At 36.2% G+C, this 17572-nt stretch overlaps 1 protein-coding gene across 1 annotated transcript in view; it reads left to right on the forward strand.

Annotated features, from left to right (window-relative positions):
- The window catches only part of THSD7A (thrombospondin type 1 domain containing 7A), a 206866-nt gene that overhangs the window by 162651 nt on the left and 26643 nt on the right, over positions 1–17572 (forward strand). The window contains exons 15-17 of the mRNA XM_056335125.1: positions 11208–11386; positions 14935–14940; positions 15617–15750. Of these exons, the coding sequence (XP_056191100.1) occupies positions 11208–11386; positions 14935–14940; positions 15617–15750 (319 nt within the window). The remainder of the gene's footprint in view (positions 1–11207; positions 11387–14934; positions 14941–15616; positions 15751–17572) is intronic.

Raw genomic sequence — 17572 nt, forward strand, 5'->3', positions numbered from 1 at the left:
CAGCAAATTACTAACTAGGTATTTTAGCAGAAAAATGTAAGATCTTGTTTTTCCTGATAACTGCACCTATAAATTTGAGAATAAAGCTATTTAGAAGGGTCACATACTCAAAAAATAAACAGGGCTATTTTGGAAAGGCTGAAATTATTTCCACAGATTCTTTAAATACTTTAATCTCCTTAAATAGCCTTATCTCTACCGTTTGCTCTTCAGCACCTTAACAGGCATGCATTGACCTGAGTTCAACAGTACACAACACTTTCTCTGTGTAATTCTGCTGTGTGTAAATCTAGGATGTTTAAAGACTATATTTGTATTCACGTTGCTCCTGGACGAAACAGTGTTCCTTCCTAAAGTGGATGAATCTATAGTGTTAGGATCAAAACTGGCACTTTCTGATACTCAGTAAGCCATAAATGTGCTAATTTACATCACCGGCATTTCTGTGTTCATTTCTTTTCCCTATTGCAGTGCTAAATTATAACTGAAATGAAAAGCTGGATGTTAGTTTCAGTACCATTAAAAGGTCAATGTAAGTTTAATTTGTATGTGTATTCTAATTTTTTATCTTAAATTAAGATAACAGAAATTTCATTTATTTACTTGGATAAAGTTAAAATAGCCAATCAAAGAAATCAGATGACTTAAGGGTATTTTAATTAACACTATTAATTTCTGTTTAGGGCTATGATAAATTGGAAACTGAATTTATCAAGCCAACCTGCAGCATATCTTTGTGATTCAATGGAAAAGTGAGCATTTGGCTTAATACCTCAAAGCAAAGCTGGAAGATAATTTTGTGAAGAATTTTCTCCCATGTTTATTTTTATTCAAAATCATATTTTGCTGTAGTTAACTCAGACTGAAAGACAAGTTTGTATGAATACATCCTAATGACAAAGTCTAAATCCTAAACTCTCATGGGACAGGAAATGTCTACTCTGAAAATGTTCTTTAATTCTCTTCTCAGCTGTTTGCTCTGGGTTGAGGTCCTCAGAGATTTGGTTTTAATCTTTTGTATAGCCTAAAGAGGATATGCTGTACTTGCTTAGTCTGACCAGGACCACTTGCTATCTTTGTAGTACCAAAAGATGCATCTATCTCTAACTGGCACTTGTGTGAGCACAGGTCTGCCTGGGCTGGGTAGTTGTCCTGAGAGAGTCACAAAGCTGGTAGGGAATGCTGAAAAAAAAGAGTCATGGAACAATATGAATTGTTCAGAAGACACTTATAAAACACAATACTGAAACTGTTTTCCTATTTCTTTGTTGATTATTTTTAAACTTTAACTATATGTGACACTATGTTAGAAATTGGTATTCTTTCAGCATTAAGTCAAGTGTGACCTTTGAAGAGTGGAAAATTATATAAGAAGTCCAAGGGAAACTAGAGGGACTGGTCTACTGGCTAGTCAGTTTTTGTTGACTTCAAGAATGGGGACTGTCAGTTTTTGTGTTAACAGCCGAGGGAAGACACATGAGGGAAGAACCGTCTGTCCAAGAGCTTATTGTAGGTCTTGTATGTGGTAGGTAATGTGCTGCTGGAAGTAGCTTGCAAAAAGAAGTGGAAATTCTTTCTTTGTGTAGCACGAGCATGGATGTAGCTGCTTTCAAGCCCTGGCAGTGCATATTGGGGTACAATTCCATTGAAAAAATCAGAGAGATATAAAAAAGGAATAAATAAATGGTAAAAAAATGATGTTCTCAATTGTTTACCCTGTTATAACTCTTCCTGGTAGTAATTTCTATTCCAATGGATTTTATCAGTGAATGTCACCTATACCCACAGTGACCACAATGAATAATAATCAAATGGAAAAGCTACAAACCGTATGTTGTTATTATACCTAATATAGCCAGGACTACCCTTTGCATGATATTAGCAATAGCAGACTCCAGAAGCACCCTTCCCAAAACACAATATAGCATTGCTTTAATTTGTTTTTCCTTTCTACATTTCCATCCCATTCTTCTCGCAGGAGATTTGAAATCTCTTTTAGCTCTTTTTGCAAACTGGAAATGTTTGTGAGTCATTACTATATTTATTGTAGGTTGGGAAGCCTGAACCCTTTGATTTTCGGCGTTGTTTTGTTTTGAATTCTTTCTCTAAATCAGTTTATTAAGGTGTCTCGTTCTTTGGTTTTTTTCTTCCGTTCCCCATGCATTTGGTTACCTGGGTTTGATAGTGAAGCACAAGGCATCTTGTGTATTTTCTCATCTGTTACATTTGAGGGAGACAATACCTTTACCTTGGGTCATGGTGTAGGGCATGGGCAGATCAAGCCTGGAGTTGCTCTTGAACTAGTCCTGCATTCATTGCACTTTCTAAAATTGCTTGACAGGAACTTCAGGCGTACAGGGAACAAGGCATGTAACCTCACTCATGGTAAGGAATTGAAGTGTTGCTGAGGAATATGTCAGTAAAATTATGGTTTCCTTTCCAGTAGCTCTGCTCTTCTAGAACAAAACCCTATTACTGATGGGTGTTATAAATACATATAGTGCAGCTTATTTCTAAGGCTTACCTAATTTATTGTCTGCCTTCATCATTTTTCCAGGTTTAGCATACTTTTGCAAATACAAGGGGGCTAGAACAAATGATGTAGATGTTTCAATCTAATTTCAGTATATGTTTGCTTCCTTCTCTGAATATCTGCTTTGTGTTCATGGATTACGGTCTGATGATTTGTTTTATTTTTCTCAACATGTATAAACTGCTGTTTTGCCACTTAAATCTTATTTTTATCTTGCCAGTATTTATGATGTTTTTCTTGTTATTTTCATGCCCTCGGTGTATGACAGTTCTTCAGTTTGGCATCATCTCTAGATTTCAGTGTGTTATTTGTTGGTTTTTTTCTTTAAGAACAGGCATAAAAGCTATATTATGCCAAATCAACAAGGGACTTCTATGGTATCACAATAGTTGCCCTACCTGCTAGCAAATAAAAGTGCATTGTAGCTTCCCATCAATCTGCTTTTAGCTTTTCAAGCTAAACTTGACAGGACTCATAATTTAAGCCTGCTTGGGTTATTTTTATGAACTCTAACAGAGTTCCTTATTTCCCTACAGAAATTATAACACTGAATTTTTCACTAATTTTGTAACTGATCCAGACCAGGAAAGTCAGTTTTTTTCTGCTGTGTTATCTGCTTTATTCAGAAATCTGTTTTACTGTTAGTTCCTGTAAGTCTGTTATTTCTTTTCCAGGTAGTATAGTATTTAATCACAGTTTTTATGGGATATGATTTGATGAATTAGATTGGATTAGGAAAGAAATCAAGACCATTATTTAAGGGAAGATGTTTCCTGTAGGGTGTACAACTTTTACTTTTTTGTTATCTCTTGACATGATTGAAATCATGAGGTGGGAAATGGAGACAATTGTACTTCACCTGTGACAACATCCTATAAATCTGATAAGAGCGACAAACTACACCCACGCTGATGTTATTAATGTATCATGGGGTATGTTGTATGATATACTAAAATAGCACAAGAAACTCAGATTGCCAGACTGTCATAAGTTTTATGCAAATTTATGAAACCATGAACAGGTCAGTGTGGCAAGTCATGCTGTTTTGAAGGGGAGGAATCAAAAGACAGACCTGCTCTGCAGTGCCAAAAAATTCATAAGCTGTTTGTTTTGTGAAATGTTGTCTGCTTATAATCACAGTTCAGTTGACGTACTCAGAAAAGAAAAAGTAAACAGGAGCAGAAGAATAAATACTTCAGAGCTCTTTTTACTGCTTGACACGTGTCATTTTCAAAAGATTTGAGCAGTTAACTAACAGTTTCACAGACACCGTGCTAAAGGAAGGGTATGACACAAGAAAAGCCCTAATATGTAGACCCATAAGAGATTCTTGCAATAATCTTTGACATTTGGGGTGCAGTTATGAAGTCCAAGTACAAACAAGTTTCTCAAAAAGACAGGAGTGACCATAACAAAAAAGGAGAAGCAAATTATGATTAAATAAATCTGTTGTTACTGCTTGGTGAGAACACTGGAATAGGAGAGGGCAGAGTCCTTCTGAGGAGGGTCCTTAGCTTTCTGTAGATTAACAGGTTCTTCAGAAGAAACCTCAAGCTAACAGCTGAAAAGAGACCTAAGTTTCAGCTGCAGAGGGACAAGGAGGGTTTTTTTCTTGTATTCTTTTTTTCTGTGGGGTTTTTTTCAGTATTGTATCTGCCTAATATTTTTACTTTTCAAAATATTTTGTTTCAAATTTGAGCTACATTCATTGATGAAAGAGCACTGTTCAGCAGCCATTTGAAATATTCTGCCACTGGTGTTTTTTTCATCCATACCAGTTCTGCAGAGTGTAGGCAGGAGCTAACAGCTGTCAGCAGATGTGGTAATGTCAGCTAAAAGTGGTAACTGAGTTGTTGTTTACCTGCTTTTCTTAATAGCAGACACAGAAATTGCCCTTTCTCTGGTTTCCTGCCTTGTTTCAGTACTACATGGGTAATTTTACTGGAGTAGTTCAGAAATGTGTATTTTGCTTGATTGTCAAATGTGAGAGGTTTTTTCCCATTAGAAAAGCAGCAGTTGTTTTTCATAGCTTTATCCCTGTCATCACTAGTGTACTAGAGCTCTGTGGATAATGACATGTGTCTGCCAACAATCTATTTCGGTACATTTGTGAAAAAAATTGAGTCTCTTCATGGTCCCTTTAAACTGTACATAGAATTTTCATGACAAAAAAACCCCAAAAGCAAGCCACTGTCATGCTTATGAACTACACTGTTTACTCTTCAATATTTAGTTTTACTCCATCATATGTCAGTTATGAATCATGACCCACATAAGCTGAGCGGTGGTAGTGTTTGTGTGCGCGTAGTGAAGGCAAACATAGTAACATGGCAGACAGATGCAGCATTTTTATATAGGTCATATTACCCTTCTTAATTCATGTCAGTTTGCTAATAAGACCTTAGGCACAGTCAACCAGTCCAGGGTAGTTTGTCTGCTGCCTTATTAGTGTGAGATTATTTCCCACTTTAGCATTAATTAAATGAGATGCATTGATTTGTGCTGACTCTACAAAGCCCTCCATGGCTATGAGGCTTATGCAGGGGATTAGAGAAGAATATCTGTGTATCAGTGAATACTTTTGCAACAGCTGCTAGGAGTATCAATGTGAATCGAGGAATTTTTGTACTTCATCACTTACATGTGATAGTAAAATCTCATAGGTTATAACAGAGTCTATAGGGTGCAAGATGTCAGTTAGAACTTGCTGTATCCACTTGTATTAGGATTTTTTAATATTTTTTTTTCACTTTCAGTATTCTAACCTGAAGCAATACAAATGTACCAACAAAAAATGGCAGTGTTAAATTTTAATTGAGATTTCCTGTCAAGTGTTTATTCTGAAATATCTTTTCCATAGGAGATTCTAATCTACTATGGTGGTAAACTTAGGTTCTCAAATAGTTATGAGGATACTTTGCTGTTACATAGCTTGTATCTTTCCTAAGTTTCTTTTGTAATGTATACAAGATATCATATTTGTCCTGTGGTGTATTCTTTAGGAATATGCTATATATTACCCTACACCAGAAATACTGGCTTAGGCCTCTGCATTATGGTGCGACTGTAGCTGCCCTGTCAACAGGACATCAGTCACGAACCAGTCATCCATCAACCCAAACACCTGTATTTAGTTCACCAGAGACAGAACTGCTGTCAAGTATTAAAAATTGCTCTCAGGTTTTGAGGCTTTAAAGGGAAATCCTGAAAAAATAATAATAAAAAAATCTTATGGAGTTCAATCTATCTTTCCAAGGCTAGGCAGAAATATGAATAGCTAACTAATATTCTGTTGGAAGTGAAATGCAAATAAATGTTTATTTCTTTGTCCTGGAAGTTGAGATCCCAGAAATTTATATTTCCTTGGAAAAAAACCCAACCTTGTGTTAAAGAACATAAACCATTCTGACATTGCAGTTTTTTTCTTGGAAACACAGTATGACGTTTTAGTCATGAAAGCAGGTGCATCACTCTGTCAGTCCTAAGGACAAAAGAGTTGATGTAAACACTTTCTAAGATGTTCTTTATGTGTGGACACTTCAACTCGAGTAGTCAGTCTGTTCTTACACATTGCAGGTGCAGTTTTGGGGGAAAAAAATCTTACACCCACCTACTTAGCCTGCTTTGTCATCAGACAAAATGTGAAGTCCATTAAAGTCCCCCATTATAAATTATCTGCCACATCTGTTAATGACTTTGTTCTAGCAGTCCAGATTTTATAGCCAATTAGCAATGGGACAGTAAACCTCTCCCTTTTAATAATGACTTCAGTTCATACCCCTAGTGGTTCAAAGCCATTTGTTAAATTGTCGTTCAGTAACCTTTAATGGTAGAATAGCCCTGTTCTTGCTCATAGTGGACAACTGCCCATTTCACAACTTTGTGAAGTTCAGCTGATAGGAGCTGAAGTAATTGCACTGGGAAAGGGAATAGGCCTTAAGAGATGGGCATCTTTTTCCAATACCTTTCTGGACCATGCAGTGCTAAGGCTCTGTACCACAGTATCCCAAGGTCTCCTCTCTCCAGCATCGCTCAGATGTTATGGGGGAGAAGAAAGAACTTCAGGAAGCAGGCAGTGAAAGACTTTAGTCAGGAGAAGAAATAGCAGGCACAACATGAACTGCTGATGTCCAGAGAACGTATCTTCAGCCTTTATAGTCGTGGTCTTCTATTTCACTCTTGCTCCCTTACCTTCACACTGTTTTCCTCAGCTCTTCAAAGCTGCTTCACTGCTCTCATTCTTTCCTTCTCTCTGCATCTTTTCTATTTCAACATTGGTAATTTCTTGGTTGTTCTTTAAACCTGAAGGCTCTACCATGACATTTGCTGCAATTATAATTACACAACCTGTGTGATATAATTGTTAGAGGACTGTTTCTTTAATAACATTTTACAGTCTAACAAAGGGGCACCCTTTCAAGAATCATTAGATCAGAGTGGAAACAAGACTGAAAATTGGAAAATGGCTCGTTCATGTCCTTTTCATGTCAGAAACTATGTATCCGCATCACCAGTCCCATTTGCATGTAATATTTCTGGTTTCTGTGTTTATGTTTTCTATGTATTTTTTCTATATCACAATATGCTCTCTAAGAAATAAACAACCAACAAAAAACAAAACAAAACAAACAAACAAAAAAAGAGTATAATATTTTCAAAGTGTCTGAATATCTGCTTTCTTGAATTTGAGGGCAATTGCTATGAACTTTTGGAGATTAGCATCCTTAATCAGCCTAAAAGATATGTTGCCATCATACACACAGAAATGCATATGAGGTGATGACATGCTTCAGAGTTTTTTCTGAAAAGTACCATTAGATGAGTAGTAAATGGAGTGGAACAAGTCATTCACAACAAGTAATTTTCCTTTTTTTTTTTTTTTTTTAATTCAGTCTTCTTTCTTGTCTAGAGAAATATCTGCAAGTAATCTGAAGTCTGTTTCTATCTGGGTTCTAGGGGAGTCCAGTGGCACAGCTAAATACTAAAGTCTGTAGATTGAAATAGTGAGGCACTTGAGAGGGTAAGAAGATGCCAGGGTATTAATATGCCAAAAACTTTTTGATGTCAGATATAACAGGGTCATTTTCATTCTGCACATTAATTACTTATAGAATGCAAATCTGTCCCCTATTTTTTATTTGTAGAAACATTCTTCCATTACGTTTCACTGTCTGATCAGGAGATACTAGAGTAGGCTCTTGAGCGTGTTGCATTCTGTTTCTTTTTCACCAAGTTATTACTTTTGGCATGATGGTTATTTCTTTTCTTCTCTTTCTTTTTCTATGCCTACGCAGTATGTCTTTACAATTCTCTTGATTCTGTGTTATGAGCCATTTATTTTCCTATTCCCTGTCCCTGTCTTTTCTTACCCTTTCCTCTCTTCCTCCTCACTCTCTCTTTTGTCACGTTTTGACCTCTGACTTTGCCATGGAAAGTAACTTCACTTATTTATTTTCTTTTCCTTCTGTTTGGAGAAGGCTTGGAAGCTGTGAAACACCTTTCTGGATCTCTTTATTCTGCTCATGCCCTTGACCTATTTTTTTATCCAGTGTTCTTAGGATACCAATGGTTAGGAGTTTTTTGTGCTTGTCTTGCATCTTGCATAATACTGAATGTTTTTTCTCTCTGCTCTCCAAAAATGTTCCACATTTCCAGTAGCTCCAAGCCTTCCTACCTTGTAGAGCTTTTTTATGTCTTCAGTGATTGATTCCATTCTTGCTCTCTTTTTCACATGTTTTTTCCATTCTTCTTGTTCAGTTGGTTGATTTTCGTATGTGGAATTTGGTTCTTTTCTATGGAAACAGGAAGGAGGGATAGGAGAGCATCATAGGCTAGATATCCTCGACGTGGCATAGGAAATAGCTATATGATTCAGTATTTTTTTCATTATAAAGTGAGTGGGAAATATCAGCAGGCCCACAGCATCTTCTCCAAAACACTCTAACATATATGCAGGCTTGTAGTTTTCCATGTTGCAACTCTCACTAAGATGCTATGCCTTTAATATGATGCTGTTCTGAATTAATTATATTCTGTGCTAAAGCAGTTTTAGTGGTTGACTTCAATGTAGATCCTTCATAAGCAGTGTGAAAAGAGGTTGCTGTAGTGGTATGGTTTCATTTGATATTTTACAGAGTCACTTGAACTGTAGCTCAGTACAATTATAATGTTACCTGGGACTTGCGTATAGTATAATGTATTTGATACCATGTCTGTGTACAAGATTCTAAAAATCTTGTTAAACTTTTTGGCTAGCATTCTCATGACGTAAAAAAAAAAACCAAACCAAACAACTTTATTGTCCTCATTTGGATAAGCTGAAGAGAAATAAAATAGTTTCTAATTTGTCAATCAGCTTAGTATGTTCCACTCAGGCTCCCTTTGGTAGGCTCTGAAGTCTTCCCATGCTATAGTTATCCAGCTCCCAAAATATCACGATATCCTGGAGAAGATCTTTTTCTATGACTGGGGCAGATTGGGAAGATCCCTTTGAGATTAATTAAGACAAATTTAAAATAGCTCAGAGGTCTATGGAAGTCCTTAAAATGAAGTTTTCTGAAGCAGCCTGTACCAGTTAAAGTTACCTACTTAAGGATGTACAACGCATTTAAAGCAACTTGAATTTGTTTCTTCCAGACATTAACGACAAAGACAGCAATTTAACACTAAATGGCATAAATGTGTTATAGTTGAAAGGTTTCTCCAGAAAAATTTACTTAGAAGTTATATTGAAAGTAAAAGCAGCATTTCAGTATCTCATGAAAATTCATGGAGCAGTAAAATCTTCGTTTAGTTCTAGCAGACAATAAATATCACTAAACACTTACTTTGTTGCTTGGACAGAATTGTTTCTTTTAAATTTCTTGTTATTGTCCATTTTCATTGCATAGTTTCTTGATTGCGTAAGTATATGGTTTTGTGCAGCACCTAAGAGGGTTTGTTAAAAGCTCATTTCTGGTGAAGATACAGAATTTGATATTTATGTAATCAAAGTTCACTGTAGGATGGAGCTCTGAGACAGGGTACGTCTAATTTCTAAGACTCACTCAGAGATGTCAGGTAACATGGAATGTAATCGGGTTTGCATTTAGTACTGCAGGGCAATCTATGTCACCACCTTTGATATGCAGTGATATGATCTTCAAAAATATATTTTGTCTAACACAGTGTACCTTTCATATAATATCAGAGAGCTGGTCAATCAAATGGTGAGAGATATTTAATAAACATGCTTGTAATTCAAGCTATTAATGTTCTAGTCATTTTAAGGAAGATACATTTGGTGAACGGTAGTTTCACAGTGCTCAAATTCAGGTTGTGCTGTGGATATTTATTTAACACTTCCAAGCAGAGAAAAGCTATATAGGATAAAATCATCAACCGATTTGAATGCTTAAAAAACCACCCTCCTTCTGTTCTTTATATCTAAAACAAATTAATGGAAGCAACTAGAAATAGGTATATAGCATTGAAATATTTTCAGTGTTTTGATTCCTTCCATGACTTGTGATTGTTTGGTATTTGTTGCTTTTACGAGACAGAATAAACTAGCTTTACTTAGAAGTATAGGTTAAAAACATAAAGCTGCTAACATCAGCTTTGATTAAAATGACAGTGATTGCTTTCAAACTAAAAAAAAAAATAATAATAAAATCAAGATATGTGAGAAACACTTCATACTGTGCCTAGCAAACTGTGCCAATCATGTGAAAATGATCTTATCAAAGTATGTGTTAATTTTGGAACTGTGTCCATCAGATATTTTAACTCATTTTAAATGCAAGAGGTTACTTTAACATTTGCCAACAGCAAATACGTTACGGATCTGATGCAGGAAAGGGGAGGAGATTTCATATAGGTTTAGGGTATAGTTGTAAAATGCAGTAATGTCCAGCTTTTTGTTTTAGGTTTTATAGCTTCTGCTGTAAATATTGGCATGAATGACACATATTGTGGAGCTATGGCATATGTTACTTTTGAAAGAAAAGCATTTTCACTTATTCAGTGAATTGAGGCCTCATGTTACTCCCTGCAGACCATGGCATACCCCTTTCCAACCTCTCACCACCAATGACTTATCCAAACCAAACATCTGCTTTTCCATTCAGTGCAATTATTCAGTGTGCTGCTGGGGGCAGATGGTTGTTAATCGGCAGATCATTAATGTGGCAGGCCACTCTCTCTTTCTAGCCTTAGAAAGGTCACAGGGTGTTAAGTTCCCTCGCTGCAGGCTGGTAAGGTGCACATCTTTTGATTCAGTTGGATTTTTGATGTATAACTGCAATTGAATTACTTGATACAGTGGTGGTGGAGTTTTTAATTAAACCTTTTTTCCTTAAAAAAATAAATACTGTTTTTACAGTGTAAGAATGATGCGGCTGAGAGATGGTTAGTGTCAATTACACTGTAGCTGTCAGAAAGTTTGAATGCTGAAATCTGGTGAGTGTGAATCCTAATCAGATAGCAGCGAGGATGCTTAGTTGCTACTCTAGCACAGTCTCCAGATACATGTGTCAATTTTCTGCAGAATTTAATTTAGCCCTAATGATGAAGAAATCTCTCTATTCACACAGTCCTGTCAAGTCAAACTTTGGGCAATCTAAATGAAGTAGACGAGAGCTTCAGGGAGAAGTGACATGCTGAACAGATTTAACTTTCTTTTCCATTCACACAGGTTATATTGAGGAAGCCTGTATTATTCCATGTCCCTCAGACTGCAAGCTCAGTGAGTGGTCCAACTGGTCTCGCTGTAGTAAATCCTGTGGGAGTGGGGTAAAGGTTCGGTCTAAATGGCTCCGTGAAAAGCCCTACAATGGTGGAAGACCCTGTCCAAAGCTAGATCATGTCAATCAGGTAATTTGATTTATATTTACATTATTGATATAGCTTTTTCCATACTTCAGATAACCCTTTTAGCTGTATTGTTTGTTAATGTAGAAAAACTGTATAACATATGGGGCAGATGCAGGTAGAAGGAGTATGTGTTGCCTTAGATTTCCTCAATCAGCAAAGGGTCTGCCTTCATTACTTCCTCATCTGCCAGAACTGCAGATTTGAGAAAAAAAAACCTTCTTACATGCAGATTGTGAAGACCACATTTCTGAAGATCTCTTACAGTGGGTAAAATGTCTCATTACACATGCTCCAACTGGTAAGATTCTTAATGTCATTCCCCAACCATCTTAGATCAGAAAGAAAATTAAAACTTCTCAAACACACGCGGAGTATCATCCCAGTGTCCCTTAGTAGGTGTTACTCAAGCTGGAGCTTGACCATCCAGGTACATTTGCCCTGGAACTGCAGTTCCAGTCAGGAATGCACTTCTGAAGTCAATCTCCTAGTAACTGCACTTGATTTTCCAATATGGAGCAGTCTGGCTGCACAGGCTGGATCAAGAGAAACTAAGCCAGAAAATGTGATCCAAGAGCACACTGGGAGTGCTTTGACCACAAATGAGAACTTAGTCTTTGGGACCAGGTTTAGCACTAGTCCAGGTCCAACTCCTGAAGCTTGTTTGCTCCAGTTTGCTTGAAGAGTTTTAGAAAGAAAAAACTTTCTTGCCAATTAACTTTTGCTCTTCAGAGTTGATTTATATTCATATTACTGTGGAATTTAATACAGTCTGCAGAGGCATGTTAAACAGCCACACAGTCTTCTCTGTAAATATTCAACGATTGGAAAAAAAAAAAAAAAAAGTGCTGTCAATTTACATTTGAATAAAAATGCATGTACTTAATATTATCCTATTGACATTTTGCTAGCATAGAGTGAAATGGCTTGTTGATCTAATTTTCTACTTTAGGGAGTGTAATTAGTTCTAATTTAGAAAATAATAAGTGTTAAACTACAGCTAATAAACTAAGTTTGTGATCTACTTTATCAAAATACAAACTGGAATGAGGATTGCTCGATTTGGGTCAGCATGTAAATATGCTATAAATTAGGAGGAATGTGTTTCAATAGGAGCAAATTATAGTCTATGCAGAAGTCTTTTTCCTCTTTAATATTCATGTAGTACATAATAGGCTTGTATTTTTCTGCATCAAAGGTGATTTTGCTAGGTCTATTAGCCACTTGTATGCAACACTATTGCCCTCTACCGGTACTTTGACTCAAATTTGATTTGTTGCAATGTTACATGGTACTTGCCAAATAGTAATAGATGATTCAAAATGTAATTATTGTAAAAATAAAATTGAAATATAGTACTTTCAGGAGAAGGGAGCTCTACAGGTAAGATAAGAATGTCGAAGAATATAGAGGCTGTATCTTTCTGTTTAAAATATTTTCACTATCAATTCAGAAACATGCAGGGGAATACACGTGCATTCTCATTTTAAGTTAATTATTTAATCTAAATGTGATCCACAATTCATTCACCTGGAAAACTACTGACTCTTCAGATTATTTATTTCAATTATTAAATGTAATTTGTTTTATTTATGTATTTATTACTTATAGATGCGACATGCTTATTTGCATACATACAAAGCATAATGGTTAAGACTTGATCTTTGGTGCCCACAAGTGTGTGGAATAGGAGTATAGAGGGGCTATGCTGTAAGCTGAGGTCTAGGAATTACGGACGCTGAGGAAAGACTGCAATGTGTTGTCTAGACCATGGAAGAGAAGATGGGAGTGAGGATGCTGGCAGTCTGCTAGAATGTACATAAAAGGCTGTTGCAAAGAAGGAGGCAATAATCCGTTTTCCATGGCCATCATGGATAGGATAAAAAGCAGTAGTCTTAGGCTGCTGCAAGCAGATTTGGCTTAAGCCTTGGAAAACTTTCTAATGGTAAGGCTAGTGAAACATTGAAATAAAGTGCTTAGGATGTTTGTCAGGTTTAAGAATGAGTTGCTCAGTGTCTCTCAGGGCTGACATATATGACTATTTTGGAGGAGGACTGAGAAGAGTTAGATGTTTAATGGAGAATCTTTCCTCCTGGGCTGTGCATGCCAGGGTGACTCCCAAACTACACGCGAACTGAATGAAGCTTGCTCAGTATCCACTTCGCTAGCTAAAAGTTTTCATAATTACAATAGTAATGAGTTAGGTTTATTATAAAACCTGTGGCCTTCAGAGGATTTAAAATGAAAAGGTTAATCCGAGTCTGTTAGAGAAAATAAGGACATCCCTCTCTTTATTGGCCCCAAGCATTATTTACCCCCTTATCCAGCAGGCAGGTATGCAATCCTTACACCACCCAAGTGCCATGGCTTGCAGTCGTACTTACAAAAACACCAGTAAGGTCAGGAGAACACCACTGAATGCGTGCAGTGCAATACAGGGTTTCCTTTGGCTTTCTGGTAAGATATCCATTTTTTATGTTACTTGAAAGGCTGTTGAGTATGCAGGGTTCGTGTATTTCTTCTATGCCAAACCAGGTGAGACATACAGAGCTCTTTCCCTAAACTAAGGCTTCCCTATTGTCATTTTGGAAATCCTGGACAGGAATACATTGCCACTGCCTGTATGACTGCAAATTGTGCAGTGAGTCCAGTACCTTCCTTAACGTTCATTTCCATGACCCATCTTTATGCCAGTTAATGTTTATGCAGTTCAATGAAAGGCCAAATATGCTGATAATAATGGTCGTCTTGTGCATGGGCTGATCAGCTGCACAGTGATACTATCAGACACTCTACTCATTCATTGTTCGAGGCATCATTTTTTTGGTGACTGGTGGTATTTTCTTGAGGTTAACTGATAAACTATCAAACCATCAGCCCTCTTTTTCTACTCAAGCAGTGTTACTGAAAGGAAATCAAGGACTTGTTTAAGACAGTGTTTTAGCTTGTCTAGAAGCATTTGTTGTGCTGACTTGATAACCAGAATGATATGTGAAGTTAGCTAGTATAAGATAATTTTGAGGCAAGGGGCTTTAAGTAATCTGTGCATAACTAATATACTCAATGAAGGATTTAGGAACTTTGGAAGGATGAGAACTGCTAGTTCCTTTTATTCCCCTGGACCTATTGCACTTAATGCTGTCAGAACAATTCCAATTAGTAGAGAAGTCCAGTATCCTCCAAAACCATTGAGGATTTTCTCTTGTCTTAGGGAAACTGGATTCTCTACTGTCTGAAGAGTTAGTGCTCATTATAGGCAAAGGGGGAAAACAGTTTTATTTTGTGTTAAGACTGAGAGAGAGATTAGCTAATTTACAGTCTCTTCTCACCACTTATTTTCTTCCATGGGCAAACTTTTTGCAAAAATGCCTCATGACAGCAAGGGAGATCTGAAAAAGAAATTGGATACCTTTTGCTTGGCTGAAGTCATAGAATATGACTTTTGTAATAAAAGCTAAATAAATGTCATTTAAATACCTGTGCTTCACTCTAATATTTCTTTCTTTTTATCTTTGGTTTTTCTTTTGGGTTCCTGAAAATACTTTCTTCAGGCTCAGGTAAGAGTTTCTAAAATAGATAACCCTAATATGTGATTCCTGATTGTGCTCCAATGTTTATGTTGTCTTGGTTTTTTGTAGTGTATGTTTGAGAAAATACATGGAACACTGTATATGTATATGTTACTGTACGAGATAGTATTTCAAACTTGCATTCAAATCTAAACATAATACTAATGCTGGTACACAAATATATTAGAATGATTTAAAGCATCTGCAATGAAAAGTAAAGTGAACCGGTATATATAGGTGTAATTTACCTTGAGCTCGCCTCTTTTTAGAATCCCCACACCTAATAACAGTGGGATGAAATAGTTGAGGAGAGACATGAAAGATAGAACTAAAGTTTTAGCAAAGTTTTAGCAGTGTTTTTCTAAAAGGTGTACTCATGAGCTAGCCTAGTTACAGATTTTAATGTTAGTTACGTTGATGTTATTGGTGAAAATGGCATATTGTGGGCTTAGTGGCAGAGAAAACCAGGGAATCTGTCATCAGATATCTTAGCTTCTGACTTTTTGTTACTTCTGTGGTTTCCTATCAGTTACTATAGCCTCTAAACCAGCAAGTTTACATTTGTTATTCTTACCAAAAAGAGCATGAACCTTTTTTTGCATGATCACTTTGCATGTTTACCTTACTTGCGTGCAACAACACTGACACTCAATGCTGATTCCAGGTATATGAGGTAGTCCCCTGCCACAGTGACTGCAGCCAGTACATATGGGTCACTGAGCCCTGGAGTGTCTGCAAAGTGACGAATGTGGACTTAAAAGAGAACTGTGGAGAAGGTGTTCAAACAAGGAAAGTCAGGTAAAACAGTATTGCTTCTCATTTACTTTAGAGAATGTTCACTTTCAGTCATAGCTGTATTTAATTTGATGTAATTCTGTGTAATATATAGTGTTAAATCCAGCTGTAGTATACTGGACCAGAACACTGGCTGATCTAAATCCAAATATCTTCAGTGAGTGCAGTATGGCTCTGTCTACTAGTTACGGACGTAGACCTTGGTGTTTATAAACTGATGTATATTGTATTACTACAAACACTGTAACATATGATGTTAGTGCTTTTCAGAAGGGTGAAGTGGTCCTCCTTCTGTATGAAACTTTTGTTTAAAAGCTCTTGTAAGTACATATGCACTTCGGGATAATAGCTACAGTTATTACAGGAAAAGGTGGCAAAAGTGAACGAAGTGAAACAGAAAAATCCAGAAATATTCTGTTGTTTATTGAACCTGATCTAAGCATCTTGTATGTTTGCTCATCATCCTAGAGCTCTAATCAAAGGTTAATTGAAATTATTCTCACATGGTGTGGTACAACAACAAGCAAAGCAGTATATGGAGTGTGTGTTTGTTGGGGTTTGTTTGTTGTGGTTTTTTTTCTTTTAATGGCTAACCACAAAGTAACACACAATTTGAGATTATAAGTCAGAATAAAACCTAACGTGAATTCAATTTGAAGGTCCAAAATGAGAGCTGTATACAGTGAACTACCAAATGTTCTCTTTTGCCTGACATGAGTGCTTAGAAACTGGCACGAGTAAATGATTTTGTTCACAATAGCACTGTTTTCTCAGTGTAACCATTTACTTCAACAAGGTTGGAGTCTTAATGTTTGCTTACCCGAAGTTAAAAAGCCTATGCATAACTGTTCTCACACAGTAGCATCTAAACAAATTCCTATAAGAATACTCTTAAAAAACCTCCAATATGAAAAATCTAAATTAATCAGTGTTTATGTTGAAAAATAGACTTTAACACTACTGTCAAAGATAAAAAAAAAAAAAAGAAGTTTTTTCAGCCCTTTGGGACTAAAAACATCTAACTTTTCATTTATTATCACATAATTCCATTAAAGTACTAACTCCACAAAGCTAATATATACTCATGCTGTACTTCTTGTATTTACCTTAGAACAGAGAGTGTTTCAAAAATTAGTTTAGTCTAATAATGTAAGATAATTTGTAAATAAAATTAATCTGGTCAAATAGAAGAAATTCCAAATACTTCTCTGTGTGTGAAAGGCTTCTTATTCATATAAGCTTTTGTCTTGCAATTCTGGAAAACACATGCAAGCCTCTTAATTTGAGTGAACCTAGTCATGTACTAGTTGATATTCTGCATTGGAAATACTGTGGAATGAAGACTGTCATCTTCAACTCTACAAAACTAAGAGTGTTCATTTCTTAACTGGAGCTTCATCCGCTAATTTAATATAACGGTAATTAAAAACCATCCATGTAAATTAGGGATTAATACTAAGAACATAAAATTTAAAAACTTTTAATAGGTCTAGGTTTAAAATTATGACTTGAAGTATGCACAAAATATCTCTAAACTTTAGATGATTTGCATTATTCTGGCTTAGAGGTAAGCTGAAGTCAAGTAAATCACCCGTCCAGAAACTCTCAGCAGATCACTGACAGGGACTGTCTAAAATCTGCACATTTCTTTATATAGCTGTCATCTGTAAAAATGAGGATTATTTTTAGCTCTTTAAGCTTTTCTTGGATATTCATAGATCAATACTTAGTTGTGTTATTTCTATTACTTTGTGATCATTATGTGCTGACAAAATGTTAAAATGCTTCAGAATACTGTGGAATATAGTTACTGTACAAAATCCAT

The sequence above is a fragment of the Falco biarmicus genome, chromosome 4, assembly GCF_023638135.1.
Source record: "Falco biarmicus isolate bFalBia1 chromosome 4, bFalBia1.pri, whole genome shotgun sequence".
NCBI lineage: Eukaryota > Metazoa > Chordata > Aves > Falconiformes > Falconidae > Falco > Falco biarmicus.